At 37.3% G+C, this 22,526-nt stretch overlaps 9 protein-coding genes across 9 annotated transcripts; 6 read left to right on the plus strand and 3 right to left on the minus strand.

Moving 5' to 3' along the window:
* Positions 1-1,034: 1,034 nt before the first annotated feature.
* Positions 1,035-2,149, minus strand: PHYBLDRAFT_163486 (hypothetical protein; the record flags this gene model as incomplete). The annotated part of the gene is made up of 4 exons (XM_018434806.1): positions 1,035-1,100; positions 1,326-1,357; positions 1,889-2,034; positions 2,064-2,149. 4 exons carry the CDS (start codon positions 2,147-2,149, stop codon positions 1,035-1,037), a joined length of 330 nt encoding a protein of 109 aa, XP_018296406.1.
* Positions 2,150-2,512: 363 nt separating this feature from the next.
* Positions 2,513-4,282, plus strand: PHYBLDRAFT_69686 (hypothetical protein; the record flags this gene model as incomplete). Its single annotated transcript, XM_018442147.1, has 1 exon — positions 2,513-4,282. One exon carries the CDS (start codon positions 2,513-2,515, stop codon positions 4,280-4,282), a length of 1,770 nt encoding a protein of 589 aa, XP_018296407.1.
* Positions 4,283-5,859: 1,577 nt separating this feature from the next.
* On the plus strand, positions 5,860-7,457 carry PPK2 (serine/threonine protein kinase AGC family; the record flags this gene model as incomplete). The annotated part of the gene is made up of 7 exons (XM_018429136.1): positions 5,860-5,916; positions 5,985-6,187; positions 6,248-6,370; positions 6,493-6,626; positions 6,763-6,851; positions 6,913-7,035; positions 7,137-7,457. Coding segments are annotated over 7 exons (1,050 nt in total), but the record flags the coding sequence as incomplete, so codon positions are not given.
* Positions 7,458-8,159: 702 nt separating this feature from the next.
* Positions 8,160-9,215, minus strand: PHYBLDRAFT_69684 (hypothetical protein; the record flags this gene model as incomplete). The annotated part of the gene is made up of 3 exons (XM_018442146.1): positions 8,160-8,611; positions 8,709-8,787; positions 8,856-9,215. 3 exons carry the CDS (start codon positions 9,213-9,215, stop codon positions 8,160-8,162), a joined length of 891 nt encoding a protein of 296 aa, XP_018296409.1.
* Positions 9,216-9,506: 291 nt separating this feature from the next.
* Positions 9,507-10,647, plus strand: PHYBLDRAFT_157535 (hypothetical protein). Its single transcript, XM_018433633.1, has 2 exons — positions 9,507-9,833; positions 9,911-10,647. Exons 1-2 carry the CDS (start codon positions 9,549-9,551, stop codon positions 10,553-10,555), a joined length of 930 nt encoding a protein of 309 aa, XP_018296410.1. The 5' UTR covers positions 9,507-9,548; the 3' UTR covers positions 10,556-10,647.
* Positions 10,648-10,736: 89 nt separating this feature from the next.
* PHYBLDRAFT_140468 (hypothetical protein) lies at positions 10,737-11,414 on the plus strand (the record flags this gene model as incomplete). The annotated part of the gene is made up of 3 exons (XM_018430405.1): positions 10,737-10,751; positions 10,970-11,068; positions 11,121-11,414. The coding sequence occupies 3 exons, from the start codon at positions 10,737-10,739 to the stop codon at positions 11,412-11,414; spliced, it is 408 nt and encodes a 135-aa protein (XP_018296411.1).
* Positions 11,415-14,644: 3,230 nt separating this feature from the next.
* PHYBLDRAFT_69682 (hypothetical protein) lies at positions 14,645-16,059 on the plus strand (the record flags this gene model as incomplete). Its single annotated transcript, XM_018442145.1, has 6 exons — positions 14,645-14,892; positions 14,973-15,107; positions 15,160-15,367; positions 15,464-15,624; positions 15,711-15,894; positions 15,973-16,059. The coding sequence occupies 6 exons, from the start codon at positions 14,645-14,647 to the stop codon at positions 16,057-16,059; spliced, it is 1,023 nt and encodes a 340-aa protein (XP_018296412.1).
* A 313-nt stretch (positions 16,060-16,372) lies between these two features.
* Positions 16,373-18,613, minus strand: PHYBLDRAFT_140470 (hypothetical protein; the record flags this gene model as incomplete). Its single annotated transcript, XM_018430406.1, has 7 exons — positions 16,373-16,553; positions 16,650-16,901; positions 16,987-17,051; positions 17,142-17,498; positions 17,565-17,602; positions 17,719-17,812; positions 17,888-18,613. The coding sequence occupies 7 exons, from the start codon at positions 18,611-18,613 to the stop codon at positions 16,373-16,375; spliced, it is 1,713 nt and encodes a 570-aa protein (XP_018296413.1).
* A 2,307-nt stretch (positions 18,614-20,920) lies between these two features.
* Positions 20,921-22,383, plus strand: PHYBLDRAFT_24409 (hypothetical protein; the record flags this gene model as incomplete). Its single annotated transcript, XM_018439842.1, has 5 exons — positions 20,921-21,310; positions 21,369-21,432; positions 21,525-21,535; positions 21,584-22,073; positions 22,163-22,383. Coding segments are annotated over 5 exons (1,176 nt in total), but the record flags the coding sequence as incomplete, so codon positions are not given.
* Between the last annotated feature and the right edge of the window lie 143 nt (positions 22,384-22,526).

Raw genomic sequence — 22,526 nt, forward strand, 5'->3', positions numbered from 1 at the left:
TCTTCTGCAAAATGTCTTTTTATATATTCTTTTGACAAAGAAATACAAATAATAATTTTACTGTTCATTCATTCATTCTTTTTTTTTATAGCCTGGACATATGTAGTTAACAAAATGCTATATTTGCACCATATATGTATAAAGCAGTATATCCAGAAATTTGGATCAAGTGATACATTACGGGCAGGTGTTAATAATTGACTCTATTCTTTATTCTTTGGTATTATTATTATTATTATTTTCATCTTAATAGGTTTGTCTTATTGTAATTATATGCAAGGTAATATCAAAATAATAATCTTAGGCCAGTTATAACCACCCTGATTGGCCCAAAGTCTCTATAGAGATATTTGATGTAACTTTTTCATATAATATCTTGGTTCAGCTTCTTTCTTGACCTAGAGGGTAAACCTTGGGTCGAATAGCTATATACAATGTTCTTTAGATTCTGGGTCAGGATAATCAAGTATGTCGCTACTTGTCCTTTTATAAAAAAAACATATCGGGTTATTTTCCTCCTTGTTGATTAATTTAAAGTCTGATACATGTATCAATATGTAATATTAAACCTTTAACAAGTATATGTATATGTGGTATTTTTTCTTAAACAATCATGCTAGAATTGGCTATTATTTCTGAGGCTTTTTGTTTGTGTATATTATATGACACTAGCTAGAGGTATCAATAGCCCTCCTGCTTTCTTGATGATAATACAATACTAATAATAGTTTGCAGGAGATATAATACTACCATAATTCCATGGTTTATTTATTAGGTCTCTGGCCTTCTATTAATACATGTACTTGTAATACCATTTACCAATGAAGATTCCCAATCTAACGCCAAGATAAATATACCCGAGAACATACATACTGAAATCCAAGGTTTATCGAGCCTACAATATAGGACCTTAAAAATTGACATTAAGTATTACCAGATTTTAAACAATAATTTCTATATCGTCTCTCTCTTTGTTCTTGTCAACCAATTCAGTGATTCATTACAAATATTGGTTTATTATATTAATTGGCTTTCTATGGGTCAGAATTGGGATCATATAGCACAACGTCTTGCATTTTGATTCTTGAATTCAATTTTAACTGAACCCAGGTTATTGATGTGAATAATACTAATAGTAAAATTTGATAAAAGCAATATATGTGCCGACCTTTGGATAGACTGTTTTGTTTTATTGAATTATTGTTTTTTTTTTGCGTAAATCTCGGCAAGACGATAAAACAGGTGGTCAATGTACAAAAAGAAATAAATGTGACATTTGATGAAGAAGCTTTGATTAGATTCCGATTCCAATTGGGAAATCTCACTTTGGCCAATATGTCAATTAAAGCACCTAAGGCTAAAAAAAAAGAAGAAGAAAAGAAATAGTAGAAAATATACTATGGATATTTGTATTTTGGTTTCCTTGCTTTTTTCTACGAATGTTTGGCTTTATAATTGAATAAGTTCTCCAATTCGTTTGTTATATTGGTACGCTAAAATTTTGAAGGCACGTTTGGTCCGGAAGTGCCGCATTGGAGTACAAGCTTGGCTAACTTTGGATGAACAGCATGCTTAGTTTGAGCTTTCCAGGGATGACCGCTTCAATCGGAACAATTGTCGATATTGACAGCCATGTGCTTTAGTCGATTGTATATAAATATACTTATTGTTTCTTGTAATAAGCATTAGAGAGCATTGGATACTAATTAATATTTTTTGGCTGACTAGTTAGCAATGTTTAATTGATAATTAATAATAATATATTAAGAAATTTATTAAGAGTTCTATGGTATAGATATTCTGGCCATTCGGGTTTCTAGACAGATATAGCTTTTTTCTTCTTATATATTTATTTTAAAGTGTGTATTACCTTTTGGCTGTAACTTACACCTGTTTCTCTCCAAATACACTGACATGGATGTAGTCTGTACCACGTCACTGAAGATCGTCGTACAACCAGGTGGATCAGTACTATTGTGGATATAAATACAGTAGAACGCTACACAGTGAAACAAGTTTACTAGCAATACTGAGCTAATCATAAATAAATACACGAGAATTACCGAGGAACTACATGAAAATAAGTCCAAAAAGCCAACATTATAAAGTGGCTTAAAAGGCAGTATGGCTTGTAAGGATATTTTGCCATACAAAGTTGCCCATCTTCATACTTTCGGATAATCAAATCATACAACCTCCGTTTAACTTCTTCTGTTCCTGGTTGAATGTAAAAGAGAGAGAAAAGATCTACAGCAGGCTATGAAGAATCGATATGCTCTTGGTAACACTTATCGCTGTCGGTGTATAGTTCAGCGTTGGATTAATGTCGCACGGACAGATAGAAACGTCGTAACCTTCGATTCAAGATATTTACATCAAATGTCTTTAATTAAACCCTATGAATAAACTACTTATATTCGCCACTAATCTCTAACAAGACATCTCTCTTTTCGCTATCGCTTTATATTCACAGGACTGCCTAGGTTCATTGGCTTCTTGCTCTCTTCCCACCATGGCTATATTTCAAGCGCGGTCCTTGAAGCGAGACCGAATAATCCGCAAACTGTGCATTATCATTGTTCTTTCTGTTACTCTTTATATATTTTTAACCAAAATATCATGGATCACAAACGGCAAGGAGACTAATTTAGATACTCCACAAAAAGACGACGGAATTTTTCCCGATTTTCACCACGCAAATAACCACCAATATCATGGAAAACCTCCATCTGGAAAGCATGGTTCTTCTGATATTGACGTTGCCTTGCCAAAGAATGCAATCCTTGAAGCCTTGCGTAAATCTCAGCTCTCGGATAAATCAGAGTTGCAAAAGCTAGGAAGTAACAATCCAGTTATGTTAGAGCAGCTCAACCAGAACAGCGGCAAAAACAAGGACACAAGATCCGGTCAGAACACACTCAACAATCAAGAAACTCCACAATTCGATAACCCACCAAAAACAATGACTCTTGGAGAAAGCAGCGTTTATTCTATGTCATCAGACGATGAATATCTACCCTCGACAGACCCTAAAGACCCCAATGAAAAATTCATTTCCTATCTTCCTCACTCGGGTTTCCACAACCAACGCACTGCCCTTGTCAATGCACTGTTTGTTGCGAAGAATTTGGGCCGAACACTGTTAGTCCCACCTGTTGTTCTTGGAGACTCTGTTGGCTGGAAGGAATTTGATGAGTTGCTGGCCACTTACCAAAACACAGACAAATCCGAGCTTAGTGAGTGCAAAGAACACCTGCAAACCTATTATAGCGGAGAGCAGGAACGTGAAAATCTGCCGGATAAATGTCAGGCTTCATACAAGTACACCTCACTGCGATGGGATCGGATGTTCAACATGACCAGAATCAAGCAAACGATCGCTGTACGTTACCGAGACGATTACAAGGATAGCACTCTTGAGAATGCCTTTGGGATTAGCTCCAGTGACACATATTTTGTTAAAGATAGTGTCTTGTACGACTATAGTATAACTGACAAGCCAGACTGGCCACTTCCTCAAAAGTACCAACGAACAATATATCTTGGCGATCTTGGCAGTCGACGCGAGCGTCTTATCAGTTTTGGCTCGATGTTTGGCAGCGGACGGGTCCAGGTGTCTAATCCCGAGAGTATTTCACTGCAGCAGTTCTTGGCAAACCAGTTCATCCTCTCACGAGAAACACTCCCTGAGTTGTTTCAAGAGGCAGACGCGATCATTAGACAGCTAGGGGGTCCAAAGACCTACATGTCTATTCATGCTCGCGTGGGGGAAAGTATATTTGAGCACATGTCTTCGCAGACCATGACAAAATTGTGGAAAGATTTGCAGAAATATGCACCATTTGTGCAGAGTCGTGCACCTCGAGATGAACCCATTATTCCAGGCACAAGTTTTTTGGACCGCACTACTTGTTTTGCTCCGCCTACCGATCCCTCCGCTATGGCTGTTGATTGGTCGACAAGACAGGTTGCTTCTGGCCGTCCTCTGGTGTTCTTTATGGCTACTGATGCAACAGATCCTCGTCACCACCCTCTCTTCCAGTCTATCTACAATGGGTTTACGTGTGTGGTGACATTAGCAGATGTTTTTGATTACCGTACATCTTCATTGCATAATTTGGTAAATCCATTCGATGGACTGCGTTATGGCAGGTTCCTTGTACCTCTCCTGGATGGTCTGGTAGCCAGTCGCGCACAAGAATTCACGGGTTCATCCTGGAGTACTTTTGGATTCTACATTCGTTTCTTACACGACACATTCATTCTTTCACAAGTCTCTTAATTACTTCTTCTTTTTCTTTAATACTTTTTTTTTAAAATAGTTCTTCTTTATTTGTTTTTCATTCTTTTTCTTTTGTTATTTTATTGCTGTAAATTACATTTCTATTATAAATGGTCTTGATATACATAGACCACCTTGTCATTCTCTTCTTTTACATTTTCACGTTTTTTTTTTCTTTTAATCTAAAAATAATTTATTTATCTGTAAATTGGCTTGATAATTCGTTTTTTCTTATTTTGCATCTTCTTGAGCAAGGGACTTGTAGTATTAAAGCCATTGTCTTGCCTAAATGACTGACTAGCTGACTGTGATTATCAAGACTATATTGAATTAGAGTCAATCTTGGCAGTTTGATGCCAAATTGCAAGTATATGAAATAATACAGAATATTTCAGTGCAACCATCTCGCAACATATCGGCCTGAGTGACCCTCCCTATTTGATTATATTTTAAATATACATTTTGTATTTTATAAAGTAAAGTAGAAATAGAGTAAATATACACCCCCATTTACCTCTCTCTCTCTCTCTTTTGGGATCAAGTATAATTCTTTTGGATGAGCTCAAGGTTAGGGCTTAATGAGGGAGGGAGGGGGGTGGTTTTGTGCAAAAGCGGGGTATTGATTGATCCTCTACCCTTTGAACCCCCATATACTAATAATAATAATAATAATAATAATAAAGGTATCTTTTTAAGAGTTTACTATTGATTTCCAGTTTATCGTCTTTGGCACGGACGGTGGTAAATATAAAGTGAGGGGGTTGAAGTGAGGGGAGGATGGAACCTAAAAAGAAAGAAAGAGAAAGGAAACATAGTACATCATTTGTACAACTTTGTAAATTTAATACTTTTTTTTGGTTTTCTTTTGGTTGTTGATCTTCAAGCTCAGTGTATACAGCACTCGAAACACTTTTTGACAATAAGAGTTCCCCCCCAGTTTGCGTAACCATTCGATCCATTTATGTACACTTTGAAGTGATCATGGCGTGCCATACTAAACAGCACCCGAGGTCTATCATGAGGTTAGAATGGAATGGAATGAAATTCAGTAGCACTTTTATGTACATCTTTGTGTGTGAGATAGAAAGAGTGATTTGTAAACCAAAGTTAATGAATTGAAGAAGTACTTGGATGTAAGGGAGAATAATTGTTAATGATCATATATGTATAGATACATAATCATATAATCTGCAACTGAACTTCCTCATCTAGTTGAGCCTCACCCCCCCCAAACACCCACACACTCCCCCCTCTTTCTATTTTGCTGCAGACAAAAATGTAGTAGTCTTGTTTCGTACTGTCCTTAACAAGTAGTCCTTCTCTCTCTCTCTTTCTTTCTTTCTTTCTTTCTTTATTTCTCTCTCACTTTTTTTTTTTCGGCACTAACTTTTGTACTGATTCTCGGTCATTCTCCAAGAAATCTATACTCATTCGAAATGGGGAATTCCAGCAGTAATCCAGACTTGAATGGCAATCAAGGTAGCCTTTTATATTCAATTTAATGTCATGGTTTCTTATCGAATCTTGCTTTTATTTTTATTTTTTATTATTTTATTAATATTGTCGTTATTCCCGCAGTAAATCTTGCTCAATTCGAATCAATAAGAATGATCGGAAAAGGCTCTTTTGGCAAAGTAATATTTAAAAGCCCTATATCTACAATATACACACACACAGAGAGAACTGACTTTATTAACCTCAGGTCCGAATGGTCCGTCATGTCGAACGCAGAGACGAATGCTATGCTATGAAATGTATATCTAAAGAACACTGTATCAAACTCAATGCTGTCCGAAACATTATTCGAGAACGAACTATTCTGGAGCAGTTAGCGCACCCTCTTGTGTGTAACATGCGATTTGCGTTCCATGACGCGAGTACGATGTATATGGTTATGGATTTGATGTAAGTATTACTGTTTACCTTCACACGATACTCGCACAATACTGACACCATTTTTAAAAGGCTTGGTGGAGATATGCGCTTTCATATATCGCGACAGCGACATCCTGAGAATGTGATTCGATTTTGGATGGCTGAACTCATATGTGCTGTCAAGTACTTGCATTTTCAGGGCTTTGTGCACAGGTGAGCAACAATAACAATAAAGTCTCAAGGGGATTTTGGCAATGCTAAATAGCAAAAAAAAAAACAAAAAACAAAAAACAAAAAAAAGGGGGGGAGTCAACTGTTCACTGACAGCTTCAAAGGGATATCAAACCAGACAACATACTTTTGGATCAAGAAGGCCACATACATTTGACCGACTTTAATATTGCCTGCTCAATCCCAAGGAAGCCTCAATCACTTCTTCGTTCACGGTCTGGGACAATAGTTTATTTTGGTAAGTTTTGAAATGTGAATTAGGCAGTCATGTGTATCTATATATGTACCTATGTACCCATGTACCTATGTATCTATGTATCTATGTTTGTATGTATGTATGTATTTATTTATTTAGTTTTTTTGTTATGCATTAGCTCCCGAAGTATTCAAGGGGCACGGCTACAACGAAGACGTAGACTGGTGGAGTGTGGGGATCACTTTTTACGAGTGCATTTATGGAAAGGTAAGGTGCCGTTTAAATACTACCTCGGTCCCATTTATATATCAATATGACATCTTAATAGAGACCATGGCCAGGCAATGAAACTGCTGAAGAACTTGCCCAGACCGTACTTAGGGGCACAATTTGCTATCCCAGCACCGAAGGGCGATCTGTGTCACCAAGCTGTGTATCTGCCATTCAAGGCGTAGGTTTTTCATTTTTTTCTGTTTGTTTGTTTGTTTGTTTGATTTCATAAATCGCAATTGTATATCTATATACTGATATTTATATTATAATTTATTTTAGTTCTTGGAATACGAACCTAACAATAGACTTGGACACGGTACTTCTGGCTGGAATCGGTTGGTTCAACACCCTTTCTTCCACTCTGTCAATTGGAATGCCATTGACACCAAACAGACCACACCCCCATTTCGCCCTTCGTCTTCGCAGGGCAATTTTGATGCCATATATGATATCGAAGATCTCTTGGTGCATTCTTCTGGTTCGATATCACCGCGTGCGGCTAATTGGTTCTTCCGGTCAAGTCAACCCTCTGAGTTGGATGAACGGCGAGTGCGGCTACTCAAGGAAATTGACGAAAAATTCAAGCCGTTTGACTACACCATCTATGACAAATATGAAGGCTTCCTAGATCCTAATCTTATGACAGTTGGCCCTCCACCAACATGGGTAAAACCCGCATTTGGAGAAGATATGACGGAGATAGGAAGATTATCTATGCCACTAGACCTTTCCCAAACCTCGGATAGCGTATTCTTTCTTCAGAATCCTCTATCTCAACCATGTCGAAATATCCTAATTGACGTACATCAAGAAGTCAAGGGTAACAATAGATCTGACGACTGTTTTCGAAAATCAAGTCGGACCGACAGTGGATGTACATTCTCATCTAGTATGGAAGAACTGAAAAACAAGCGTCGAACAAGCGCCCAGAGCTTCAAAGAAAGACGGGAACGTGATAGAAGGCGAAGTGCGGGAAAGATCCGCCAGGAAAGCAACGGGGCACTCATAGCAACGACAGATTGATTTCTCAAGCTTATTTAAATTCATGTATAATTTGCATATATATTTTTCTTTTATTCATTCATTCGACTCCATATTGTCAAAACTTCATAATTTACTAGCATTCTATCTATTCCACATTTTGTATATCTTTTTTGTTTTTTTTTGTATTGATTTAATCCACTTTTTCTATTTATTTATTATACATGCATATTACATATAATTTATTTATTTATTTTTTTTATTTTTTCTCACACGCAACACGCATATGCACACACGCACAAAAAGGCTTAGAAAGTTCATTTATAGCTTAGCTCTGGTGAGATAATAACGGTCTAGCATTGTAATTACAGCCTGTGATATGCTTTCTACCAAAGCTTGACGGCCAGTAGGAGAAAAACGAGCTTTTTGAGGCATCTCGATCTGAATTGCATCAAGACCAATTCGTTGGTTTTTACTGCGATGTCTTTCTACAGTATACCCTCCATGAAAATATAAAGCATCTGAAACAGGCAAAGGATTTTTGGGTGAAGGAACGACTCCCAAAGAATCTATCTGAGCTTGTTGCAATGCTTCCCCAAACGAATGGTTACCGAATAGTAAGTCTGAGGGATGAATGCGACTCTTGTGTCTTTGAGCAAGGGATTGAATTGATGACTGATTAAGTACACGCTCATCAAGTCCTTTGGCCTCATGTATATCTGCTGTGTTTAGCAAATATCCCAATTCAATCATACCATGTGTGTGCGTATGCCCTTTTATAAATGAAAACAAAAAGATAATAAAAAGAAAAGGAATTAAAAGGAAAACAAAACAGAAAAAAAAGGAGATATTGTTTTTTTTTTATTTTACCATGAAGGTCGATTAGTAGCCCATGTGGATATTCCTTCAATAGATTATTGGCAGCTGCCTCTATAGTACCATGGTATTCCTAATAAGACCATTGATCAGTACAACTTTGGTCTCAAATAGTTTAATGAGATTTATTTCTTTTCTAACCTTCCACAAAAGTCTTCCTTTATCGGACTCGACCCCTTGATCTTCGCATCGGTTGACATCTACCTTTCTTCGTCGAACCTGAAAGATAAGATGTGGTCGAGAATTGTAATGAGCAGTGATCCGATCTGCAATGTCCAATGCAATGTTTTTTGTAAAGGCATCGGCTAGTAATAAACTGCCTTTTGCTGTACGATCAGGAATGTCACTAGGCTCCCACAAACCTCCGTGTGGAACTGTAATAATAAGAGGAAGTTTTCCCGGAGAATATGCTATCGGGCTGTCTTTTGTGAATGGAATTTGAAGCGATGTTGCCATGGTACCCAACACCATAGTACCCAACACCAACCAAAAGATGAGCATGGAGAAGGCGGGGCGTAGGCGGTCATTCAATTGGCCTTAAAGGCTTGAGCTGCGTATCAGATGATCAGGAGAACACGCAGTTTTCAAGTGCCAAAAGCAGAGATGACCCAAGCGAAATATAGAGACAGAGCAAGAAGAGCCGATAACGTTCATGTGAGATGAGAGTGCGTCATCAAAGAGACAAGAAACTCTTTCCTCTCCAACTTGCAAAAAAAAGGGGAAAAAAGAAAAAGAAAAAGAAAAAAGCCAAAAAGGCTGCTTCTCTTACTTTTCACCTAACTCCCTTTTCTAACCAGCTCGAGTACAACTCCTTTTCTATTGTCTTTGACCACAATGCATCCTGCCTTAATTTTTGGCCTTGTTGTGTGTGGAACGATTGTGATTTATGAAGGTGTTAAGTTGACGAATCATCTTTACGAAAGATATTCAGAGCAAAGCGATTACTACGAGCACGTTAGAACCTTCAATGAAAAAAGAAGAAGCGGCAGACCTCATTCGCCACCTTATGATGACAATGATGATGACGAGGACGATGAAGTACTTCAATCTGCCTGGAATAGGGCTTACAGTGGTCTCAGATTGAGACGTTCTGCACACAGCGATTCAAGACTGTCAGAGGTAAAAGAAAGAAGAAGAGTAGTAGACTTTTTTATATATATATTTTATATACATTCGTTGACAGCCATATCTTGCAGGATGGCCACTCTGACTATGAACTATCGGAGATTGAAAGAAGCATTCTTGATCGAAAGAAGGCATTGCAAAGAGAGCAGGCACTCTTGGATGATGCAGAGCAAGAGCTTCACAGACGCAAGCAGTCACTGAGCTCAAGAGGAAACAGCCTTCTCGGATTGGATACCACCCACTGTGATAATGAAATTACGCACAACCCCTTTGGTGATGATTTCGGGCGTCTTACCGACAACACATCAAGCCAAAGCACCCTGTCTCCCTTTGCTGACCCTCCTTTTATTCTCCCACCCCTTGACACTGTCTCTACGGACCCATTAAACGTCTCTATTTCCAGCACTCCCGAATCTCCCAGACAGCAGTCCACTATATCCTCAATTCCTATCGATCGAGAAGAGCTTTGGGCAGCCGATAGTGACGATAACCAAGAAATGGAGTTTCCGCTCGTACTTGGTCAAGGTGTATCTGACTCTGAAGAAAGTTGGTCAGAGGTCGGAAGAGAATTGGGTATGACAACTCGACGACAGAGTCAAGGCTCAATTGGAAGCCATGATTCGAATTCATCGGGTTCATTGGGTTCGCAAACCCAGCATTCGGAAGATGGAAACATGTCGTTTGACATGATGAGTGTATCAGACAATGGGCTCTAGAGCCTTCAATTCTTATGATTTTCTTGGCATTTTTTTTGTTAAAATAAATTGTAAACACAAGCTTTTTTTTCTCACTCTCATTCTTATATTACAAAAAAGCAACAAAATACTGCGAGACACACTATCATAAATTATTTATATATTCTATTTCGTACCTAACACAATTGGTGTTGGCTCCTTTATGACTACAAATATGGTATAGACTCTCCAAGTTGCGCATTGTGAATCAAATGAATATCAATGAATTCTCGTCTGAACAAATCTTTGGGATTAATAAGCTCAGACAGTATATATATATAACAAAGACAAAGATATTACGAAAGGAGATAATATCCCAGAAGAAGTCCCTTCAAATATTTTGACTAGACTTTGAAAAAAAAAGTTTCAAGTCGAATACTAATAAATTCATCAAAGACATCCTCTGGTTTGATAGTAGAAAGTGTAGATTTGGTAGTAGAGAAATTCAAGATCTCTGATGTGATCGAGATAGCATCAACGCCGAACAAAGATTACGTATCCTAATTCTTTATAGTTCGGGAAGCAAACAAGTACAAACCCATTCTAGGCTACAAGAGGATCAACCAATTTATCTAAGTGGTATGACTTTGAGATAAAAAGTGAAGAAAATCATCCTACTAGCCCCGAATTGGCCAGTCTAATTTGGGTGGCCGATACTTCCACGGATGGGCATCACTCCACCAATGCTCTTTCCCATAAATCAGGCATGGACTCTAAGCGCATGGTTGCTATCTACAATAAGCAGGAGACAGGGAGATTAGGCAAAGACATGACCAATTCATTTTCTCGGTCTACCAAAAGTAAAACTTTGGAAATATATGGTAGTAAATGGAAGGGATAGGAAGAGCAGTGTAAACAAAAAAAATCATTCACAAGCTTGTCTACCATGCTAGCTATAAGACAAAAGTCTAGCTGTAGCTGACTCCTTTCTTAGAGATTTCTTTATACTGGTCAGGTCAATACAATTTATTAAGGTACTGAATTAGCTGCTTATGGTTATCCAATAAAGTCGTTTAATTAACAGATGGCAAAACACTCTTCTTTATCAAATACTTGAGCTAATATGCTCTTGAAAATTGATCATCTCTAGTAGGTCATTTTCGTACCAATGATATACTCCCCCCATAGAGAGGATAATAGGATTTATTGATGACATGAGTGATTTAGTTGTAAGAAAGGGCTATGCAAAAGGAAAGGAAATAAGGTGCGGTCAAAAGAATGGTATATTTACTGGAAAATGACGATGTTTCATCATGATGGAAATGTGTGCCTTATCTTCTCAAAGGGAAATCGTATTACTACAGATAATGCACCCATCTATAAATAAGATAACATTAGAAGATTCATCGAAAAGCATGAGTATATAGGCGTATAACTTCTGTCGTATTCTCCTGACATAAACCCAATCGACCAATTTTGGTCAATTGTAAAGATTAAATCAAAACGAGAAAAGCACTTGTAAATTGAGACTTAATATTATAGAGTTACTAAATCACACCAAAGTATCCTCATAAGCTACTTGAAATGATACTGTCTCTATTCAGCTTCGAAGTTTGAAACTCGTTTTAACAAAGAACCTCTACAGTAAGTTTTGCACATATTTGGGGTGGACAGACTGAAAAGTTAAAAAAATAAGTTTAGCATTTTTTTTAAAAACGACTCTGCCCGGCTAGTCTTCTTCCATTGCCAATTAGATTAAAAATAAGCCTTTTTGGCTGAGGAGATTTGCCATATGATGAGAGACCTAGAAAAGTATTCAATAAGAGATTCTCACATAATGGAAGAGATAATATTATGAGCACTTGATTTTATCTAATATGCATTTGAACTAATTTTGAACTTTTCAGTCTGTCCACACTAATTACCCCTTCATATTTAGGGGAAAGGTTACTTTTTTTTTCAATGATTCTTCAGCTCTCATTGGGTCGCTTAAATGCCACAGTGCACAAGACCTGGAAAAACCTGCAATAAAATATTTTCCCTTTTACACTAATTGTGTAAAAAAAACCGAAAAAATAAAATATAAATCAAATAATTGATGAAAATAGTACTTACTTTAGCTTGTTTTTTTTTTTTTTGTATATCTATTCTTTATTAAAAGTCGATAATCTTTGGCTTTGTCAGCAATGAATAGATCGTTAAAACGGGCACTGAGATTTATATAACCGGTTGAGCCGATTAAACTAACGGAATCTAGAGATTTCTGAAGATTATGGCAAATAAACACAGCAAGGTGCTAACAAAATACTATATTCGCTTACAGTCAATAGAATTACAGACAATACCAGTCGAATTACAAAGTTTAAATTTGATGTTAGAGTATGTTTCTTTAATAATTAAAGTAATTTCAATAATGAGCATATTTCGATTCAAAAATCAACGAAGACTAGCTTGAATATTGCAGTTGTTATAATGTTATATGTTTATTCTAGAAAGATTAAAATGTTCTACTGTATATAGTGTATTATATAATATGATTATTGAAGTATATATATTTGGGCTGAATGCTTATAAATCAACTTTTTTTCAACAATAACGACACATTTCGCATTATGAAGCTCATTTTTCTTTTCTTGATTATGTGAAATAAGAATCCGAGTCCATAAATTGGCTTTTGTACTTACCCAAAAAAAATAAATAAATTATATATCGATAGATTTGTATCAGTACTGCATCGAAATATGTTAATTCTGATGAATTTTTTTTTTCCAATTTTTTTTTTACTTTCAACAGCTGTGAAACTCCTTCAGTGTTTTGTATTTGACTTGGTTTTCCGCTTATAAACTTCTCAAATAAATATAGAGCAAATCGCTACTTCATTTGGGATATTCAAATCCAAGGGTCCCTTTTATATATATATATATATATATATATTAATAATCCCAGTGTCTCACATCGTATTTATCAGTATGAACATGTTTTACTTGCGTATATATTTTCTAGACAGAGGTTACCAACTAAGAATAACAGTACCAGGACACGCATGAAGGATCTGCATGCATATAGTCAGTGCTTTGAATTCTTGTTCACCTGCGTACATAATTAATTGGTACTATAATCATCTTTCTTAATTCTTTATTATAATAATACCATCTGTGGATTAAATATGATCGTACAACATTTGAAAATAAAAAATAAAATTTGAATCGATTTTTATATGTATATTTTTATATTTATTCTTTGAAAATTAAACAGGTCCTATATACATATATTATTAATATTAATATTACCGTCTTATAATGTTTCAAAAATAAAAGACCCTATTGACTTTAACTATTTTACTACTGATCTCAATAACCCTTCCTCCTTCCCCTCCCAAAAGGCATATGTAGTCCAAATCCAATTATCATAATCAGAACAGATCTTTTGTCTTTTATTGTATATATATATATATTTTTAAGAAAAAAAAAACTAAATTATAATAAAACCATGAGGGGTATGTACCTTCTAATTGGGTGCAACATATAGTGTTGATGTTTTTTTTTTTAATATTCAATTTAACGGACCTTGACATTTACACTCATGTTTATAATGCAAAGAAGTGTTTTTTCTTTAAAAAAAGAAAAAAAAGGCACGGCTCAAATGAATATTATTATGAAAGAAACTTCAGAACCTTATTTATTAAAATATATAGTATAATCTTTTAATCGTCATTGAGCTACATAGGCAATCATCTGGCAAGATTTGACAGCTTTAATTTTTTTTTAATATATATATGTATAACCCTCTTTTAGCGGAGTCTGTATAGGTAATGTCGCTGTTTCACAGGAGTCCAAAGCTATTGCACGTTTTTTTTTTATACTGTTCACCAAGGAGTATATAGGAAGAATTGGTTTTTAGACCTTGTCTTGCTTCGGTTTATGGTTCGATGCGGACTTGCCTTGCTGTTCCTAATATAATCTAAAGAACTTACTGGACTGCATAACTGTGGAATAATTATTTCCAGGTGCCGATTTCTTGCAATATTGACGTTTTCTCTCCGATGAAAAGTATATATAAAAGGCTTGTTATTTTTTGTAAATATTATCCTTTATCAATTTCATTTCATTTCATTTCATTTAATTTTCAATAATGGGATACACTATCAAGGCCATCGCTTCCACTGAGAACCCCGAGGAATATGTTGAAACTACCTATGAAGCTCCTTCTCTCGGAGAGGCCGATGTCTACATCAAGATGAAGGCCTGTGGTGTATGCCACACTGATTATATCTTCCAGAGCATGGTTCCTCCCGGAACTGTCCTTGGTCACGAACCCATCGGTGTTATTGAAGAGCTCGGCTCCAAGGTTACCAAATTCGAGAAGGGCGATCTTGTTGGGTAAGTTAGGGATTCCTAATGATTACATTTATCCGTCAATCTAATCAATCCAAATACACACATCTATATAATTACATTAGATTCTCTTTCCTCAAGAACTGCTGTCTCGACTGCCCCGAGTGCAATTCTGGTGATGACTACTTGTGCCGTAAGCGTGTGATGTTCCCTGAGGGTGGAAACAACGGCTTTGCTGAAGCTGCTGTTGTTAACTCTCGGTAAGTACAATAATAAAGGTGTACATGATTCATATATTAATCACCATATCAGATTTGTTTACAAGATCCCTAAGGGTCTCGAGGCAAAGGATGCCGCACCCTTGATGTGCGCTGGTGTCACTGTTTTCTCGGCCCTGATCCAATCTGGCGTAACCCCTACCGGTCGTATCGGTGTGGTAGGCATTGGTGGTCTCGGCCACCTTGCTCTCCAATTCTCTCGTGCATGGGGCTGCCATGTAACTGCCATTTCCACCAGTCCTGTAAGTCTAATTTTTTTCAATTAAATAATAATAATAATAATATATATTTATATTTATATTATACAACATTCAATTAAACATTTTCCCCGATTATAGTCCAAGAAGGAAGAGGCTCTTGGTTTCGGTGCCCATGACTACATTAGCTCTAGAGACTTTGGAGAGGACTTTGTTATCGCTGACGAGGACAAGTACGATGTTATTCTTAACACCGTCAGCGCCAAACTTAACTGGGATGAGTACCTCACCCTCCTTAAGCCGTAAGTGCAACATATATAGCTATACAATCATTACTGGTATATCTTGGAGATATGTACTCATTCATAAACTCTTTATTATTTCTTAGTGCTGGAAAATTCATGATGATCGGTATTCCCGATGGATCTATCGAGGTCAAGGATGTTGTTGGTATGATTATGGATCGTCGTGCCGTAGTCGGTACCATCCTCGGTGGTCGCTCCATGGTCACCTCAATGCTCGAGTTTGCCACTAGACATAACATCAAGCCTGCTGTTGAAGAATATCCCTTTGTAAGTTTCAAAGCATTGTACAATAGATAGAGGTTTTATGTGTAATTAAAAAATTCTAAACATCCTGTTTGTTTATAGACCGCCACTGGACTTGCTGATGCCATTATTAGCTGCCACACTAACAAGGCCAGATACAGAGGTGTCCTTGTTGCTGAGGACCAATAGATAACTCCTCTTGTTTAAATTTGTAAAACTGTCCTTGATTTTATTTCATACTTTTTCCCTTGCATATACATTTTACATCCACCATTGAATAAAGCGACATACTTTTTTTTTTATATTTATATCTTTATACATTTATAAGCAGCCATATAATTTATTTATTTTTATGTATAACGTGTGCGAACCAAGTTGTATGTTGAGTATCTGTAAACAAGAGAGAGAGAGAGAGAAAGCCTTATCCTTATCATTATCCTTATCACCGCCATCGTCATCGTCATCGTCATCGGCGTCGGCATCCTCCTTATCAATAACAATATCACTCAAAGCAACCCTCGACGTCTATCTCTTTTCCCTTTGTATTGCTCTTCAATTTAAACATCTCAATTAACTGTTCTCCTACACTTGTCTCCAGCTCTGTGCCGTCCACCGATTCCTTCACTAACGTCATATTCCATGGATTAAAAAAATCCGGAGACTTTCTGAACGGGATACGGCATCTAAATTATCGAACGACACTTTGATAAATAAGAACTATCTTTTTTTTATATATATATTATTCTACGGATAAAGGCGGATCTAGGCAACTATCATACCTTACTATCCATTCCAATGCAAACACAAAGTTCCATGGTCTTGGGTGTCTTATCTGGCCTAGAGGTTCAATGGGTCCTTTTGACTGAACTTCATCAGGAGCTTCTTTTGATTTTGATTTAAGCTGTGCTTTTTGTTTGTTCTTTCCAGATCGTTTGCGCTTTTTATATTCATTTTTGAAGGGTGTATTGACCAGTCCATACTGTCTTCCATACTTCCGGCACTCTAAAATGTCAATTACAGGGCTAATCATTCTAAACAGTGCAATAAGTAAAGTAAATATACATATAGATTATATATATATATATATATATCTTTGGATAATCATTCATCGCTTACTGCGCACAGCCACAGTACTCGCCACTTCCTGTGATACTAAAGATCAAATAAACTTTTGGCGTGTTCTATTCAAAAATTTAAATAAATGGAAACTGATACATAAAAATAAAATAAAAGAAAGAATAAAATGAGTTTAGGTAACTTGCCTCAAAGACAATATTCAAATGTTCCATTTTTGGACGGGACACAGACCAATAGCCAGTTTGAAAGCTAAACTTCAAATCCTGTGGTGCCCATGGTTTCAATATAAAATACCGAGCATATGGTGTGTACCAAGGTACACTGGGTACGTAAAAATATGGATTGATATTTGGATAGGGGATCAATGTAGCTGTAGGCGAGTATTCAGTATAATACTCGTTTTCTTGTCCAGAACGGTAGCAATATGAAAATTCAGTGTAACCTATTGATGTCATTGGCGTTTGATATAATTCTGCCACATCATTGTTCATGTCACAAAGTAATGGAGGGTAAACGAAAGGTAGACTTTGGTGATCCGTTGGTGATTCCAGCTGTGTATATTTGGTTGCACCTTTTTGTTTAGTGGATATTTGATATTTACATCTTTAAATGCTTACCCCTATAGGATAGCATTGCAGAATAACGCCATGAAATACTAAGCATATATGTATACATATATGTGTGTGTGTATATTTATATTTATATTTATATGTGTGTGAATAGAAAAATAACAGCAAACAAATAGCCTCAAACTATACATTTCTAATTTACCAGTATTGTCAAACCGCTGAATATTTATAAACAGTGCCTCGTCGCTGCCGTAAGTTACATGGGCAAAATGTTCAATACGTCGATATTTTATGTGCTAGATTACAAAATACATATACACGTTCTATTAGCACAGATCCTACAAAATCTGGTTAGTAACACTTGCCAGTACATCGGGACTATAGAGTAATCTTTGTAGATCTTTAAAAGACACAGTCTTGGGTAGGAACCCGATCCACATGATTGCTGAATTATAGTCATTGATTGGAGAGAACGATTCAACCTCCTCAGCAGCACAGTCTTGGTCCTTATTGTCTACTGTAAAAGGCTCTGTAGAGGAAGATATACGAGAGCCAGGCTGTGATTGAACTTGGCTAGATGTGGTTTTTAAAAAGATGTTAAAGGCAACATTCTTCCAGTCTAGACATCCTTTTGGATTGGTTCGATCATGAGTATTGTCAATCACAACATTTGACTGCTGATCAATCGTCTTGATTTCCGTTGTCGTTGAGGTAGTATTGTCACTTGACAATGTACTTTGTGCACACCATGTGTCTGGTCTGTAGATGAATATACTCTCAGAGGGAGATGAAGTCTCAGACAGATTATAGTTATCTATGTGAACAGAAGTTGGACTAGAGATGGCAAGTTCTTGCATATCGTGTTCAATGGTAGACAAATGCATGTCCTGTACCACCGAACTAAGGTTGGGAGAGAATCGTGCGCCGTCGATTGTAGTATCTTCTGATACTATGTTTTGAGCGCTTTCTAGGCTAATGACACTCGAATGGCTACTGATATTAGACGCATCTAATGCTTCATCTACTGAGGTATTATGGGACAAGTCACTACGGATCACCATGTCCCACTCCAGGTGGTTTGGATCTTCTTGACTCATGGAAGTTGATTGTAAAGGAATATTTAGTGACATGAATTTTCTTTGTTTTTTTTTGTTTTTTGTTTTGTTTTGTTTTGTTTTGCTTATATCAACTAAGGGAGGGCAAACTAAAATAAGGGTGTAATAAATCATCAGGTAGAGATGTATAATTAATATCTACGCGTCGTTGACCTAAGCAAGTTCCTTTTCGGCTGGGCAATCAAGAGAGATAGCGAGAGATTCTTTCACAAGATCTAGAAATCGAATTTCATGAACAACCATATCACTTACATGGGCCAGGTTTTACAGTGTACTCTAAAAAGATAAAAGAAGAGAAAGTTATTAAAGTTAATACAAGTGGAGTATTTAAGCTCATACTATCAATCAAAAGAGGTGACGCTTCACCTGCGCTGTGTACCAGAAAGGCACGTGGGTATGCCATTGACACCCTCCACCCTATATCTCTTTCTTTTTTCCTCCATTCATTCATCAGCCGACCTTGCTCTTCTTAATCAAATAAGCACTTTCTGTTTTCAGCATTACGCATTCATTTTGTGATTTGATGCCAGAGATCTGTATTCAGCCACGCGATGTCTATGAGCATCATATCAACATCAGCAATAATGGTACATGTCTTCACTGGGAATTTTCTACAAAGAAGAAGAACATAGCTTTTGGCTTGATTTACTATCCCCACCCTTCCTCTTCTCCAAATATCTCTCAAAGGGAGGAAAACGAGGAGGATGATGAGAAGGATAATTCTAGGTCCGCTCTAGCCCTACCAGACCATCTTCACATAAGAATACCCAAAGATATTCATGAAATATCCTATCGAAATTCGCTTCCAGTAGCAGATAAACAATCTGTTACCATATTACCCCTCAGCCATGTAAATTCCTCGGCACAGACAATCACTGGAAGCCACACAGTCACTGAGCCAGGCGACTATGTGCTTATATTTGGTACTTGTATTGTGAGAACATTGGAGAAAAGACTGATAATTGAACAGACAATACATTTTCCTTCCATGCCTCAAAGGTCCTATCCTTTACGGTCACAAGTGATGAAGACGAGCCACCAGCGAGCATAATTAGCGGAATGACAGGGTGGCTACTCAAAAAACGCAGAAAACGTATGCAGGGTAAGCAAAGCAAAAGCAAGAGCCGACATTAAACAAGTTCCTCAGTCTCTCTGTTAATTCATGTCGTGTTTTAAGGATGGGCCAAGCGGTGGTTTGAATTATCGTCCACAGGTGTTCTATCGTACTCAATTGACGAAAAGAGTATTAAAAGAGGCTCTATACATGTCAATCTATCTACCCTGGCCATTTATCCAAAGCAACGAACGCTTCACATCGATTCAGGCACTGTGATCTACCATCTAAAGGCGCTTACGGCAGAGAGTTTTGAAGCCTGGATAGAAGCCTTTAGAGCATCTAGAGCTATTTGTACTAGTCCCTCAAAAGCACCTGGAATTCTCGTCGATGGGAGTTGGTTACTCGCAGATGGTCACATTAGCCACTCTCCTGCCGCTCCCTCCTTTGCAAACACTTCCCAAGTTCAGTTGAATAAAAGTATTGCCGAGATCTCGGACGAGATTAAATCTTTGGAACAAGTGATCTTGGACTTTAAGAACATCTTGGACAAGAGTGCAGCCGCGAGTACAATTGAGGTTGTGCCAAGTACACCACCACCTACAATCAAGAAACGTTTTCCTTTTCGACGTGGCAGTAGCGGTTCTTCTGTTCTCCCTTTTAAGATCGCCTGCCCCAGCTTAGATATTATCGCGCAGCAGGGAATTTTGGAACGCCTAACTCAGTCGGTCAAGGCTTTGGTTGTTTCAAGAGATGCAATGCTTGCGGCGCTGGAGGAACAACAGACTCTGTGGGATAATTCCGTTCAGCGTTCTATTCCAGATGGTAATAATTGCGTCTATCTATGGCTGGACTGCGCTTACACCTATGTCTATTTATCTATCTATCTGTTCACTTGTATGATTAGATCCCCGATTATTGATGCCTCAGGAGCAATATCCCGGTAATCGTGCACCTAGTTTTTACTCGTATCAGACATCGATTCGATCAGAATTGTTTTATGATGCACAAGATGACTTTGTACTATCCGAAGATGAAGAAGAGGATGCAGTAGTAACACACGGTAGCTCAGATTCGGAAGAAGAGGGTTGCAATACAACAGGTAAGCTTAAAAGTAGTTTTTAAAATAAATAAATAAGAAGATTGGCTAAAGTTTTTTTTTCTTTAAAAAAAAAGATATAGATACACTAGAAGAAACAGATAAAATTACAAATGCTTTTGTAGAGCTTAGTCAACCTGATGTACAGGTGGTGAGACGCACAAGACTCCCATCTACTGTGGTTGGTAATGTCTCGCTTTTAGCCATTCTTCGTAAGAATATTGGAAAAGATCTCTCTACAATTTCTATGCCAGTTGGTATAAATGAGCCCTTGAATTTACTCCAAAGGCTCTGTGAAGAGCTGGAGTACTCTGAATTACTTGAAAAAGCATCTGCACAAACTGAGTCTATTGATCGCTTGATGTATGTTGCTGTGTTTGCTGTATCTGGATATTCGGCTACAAATTACAGACTTGGTCGCAAATTGTTTAATCCACTTATGAGCGAAACATTTGAGTGCATACGACCTGACAAAGGGTTTCGATTCATTTCTGAAAAAGTTTCCCATTCCCCAGCTGTTATGGCCGTAAGTAATGACAATAAACCTTAATTATAAATCTAACGGTTTTTTTTTATTCTGATAGTGCCATGCAGAGTCGAAGAGCTTTCAATTCTGGCAGACTTCTCTTGGAAAAACCAAATTCTGGGGTAACTTGATATATATATATATATATTTCCAACGAAGATAACAATAATAAAATATATGAATACGCGCTAACTAAACTGTAAATATTATCTAGGAAAGTCTATGGTAAGTGTAATTAAGCTCTTATTGTCTTGTTCTTAACAAAAATTTTAGGAGCTTATATTCAAAGGAGCAGTTCATGTTACACTGACCGGGCACTCGGATGGCGTGTTTAGTTACACTAAACCTTCTAGTTGGTTACGCAACATGATGGCTGGATGCAAGTACCTTGAGCATGTAGGCGAAATGCGTGTCCAAAATGAGGTCACAGGCGAATACGCTATTGTTACATTCAAAGGTGCCACTGGTGGCGGATTCTTTGGTGGTCTTCCGACTGATAGAAACTCGGTGGTGATTAGTTGCCATGGTTCCGATGGCCAAAAGTTGCGGGAGGTACAAGGAAAATGGAGTGAGGAATTATGGCAAATGACTGGAGAGACAAAGTCCAGATTATGGAAGTCACAGCCCCCTCCTTTTGAAGACAATCTATCGTATTACGGATTTACGCAATTTGCTATGGAGCTCAATGAGATATCTTCACTTGAAGATGCTATCCCTCCTACCGATACACGTCTTAGACCAGATCAACGCTTATTCGAGCAAGGTATGAAGAGTATGGAAAAATACTGGACTTTGATTTATTAACACTTTTATGGAATCGCTTATTTGTTTGACTGTTGCTTTTTTTTTTAGGTCAGGTTGATGAAGCCGATGATGTAAAACTTAGGATTGAACAACAGCAAAGAGAGCGAAGAAAGGACATGGAGCTTCAAGGAGAACAGTGGAATCCATTGTGGTTTGAAAGCCACCAGGATCCTAACGATCCTCTTGGGGAGACTTGGAAATATAAAGGTGGCTACTGGGAAGCAAGACGTAGCAAGAAATGGCCATCAGATATGCTGACTCTATGGTAGTAATAGTAAACAAGAGAAATACTTGGTACTATTACCATTACCACTACTATTATTACCATTATTACCATTGTTACAACTATCACTACTACTCTTATTACTACTATTACTACTATTACTATTATTATTATTATTATTATTAAATC

This window comes from Phycomyces blakesleeanus (genome assembly GCF_001638985.1).
Source record: "Phycomyces blakesleeanus NRRL 1555(-) unplaced genomic scaffold PHYBLscaffold_3, whole genome shotgun sequence".
Lineage (NCBI taxonomy): Eukaryota > Fungi > Mucoromycota > Mucoromycetes > Mucorales > Phycomycetaceae > Phycomyces > Phycomyces blakesleeanus.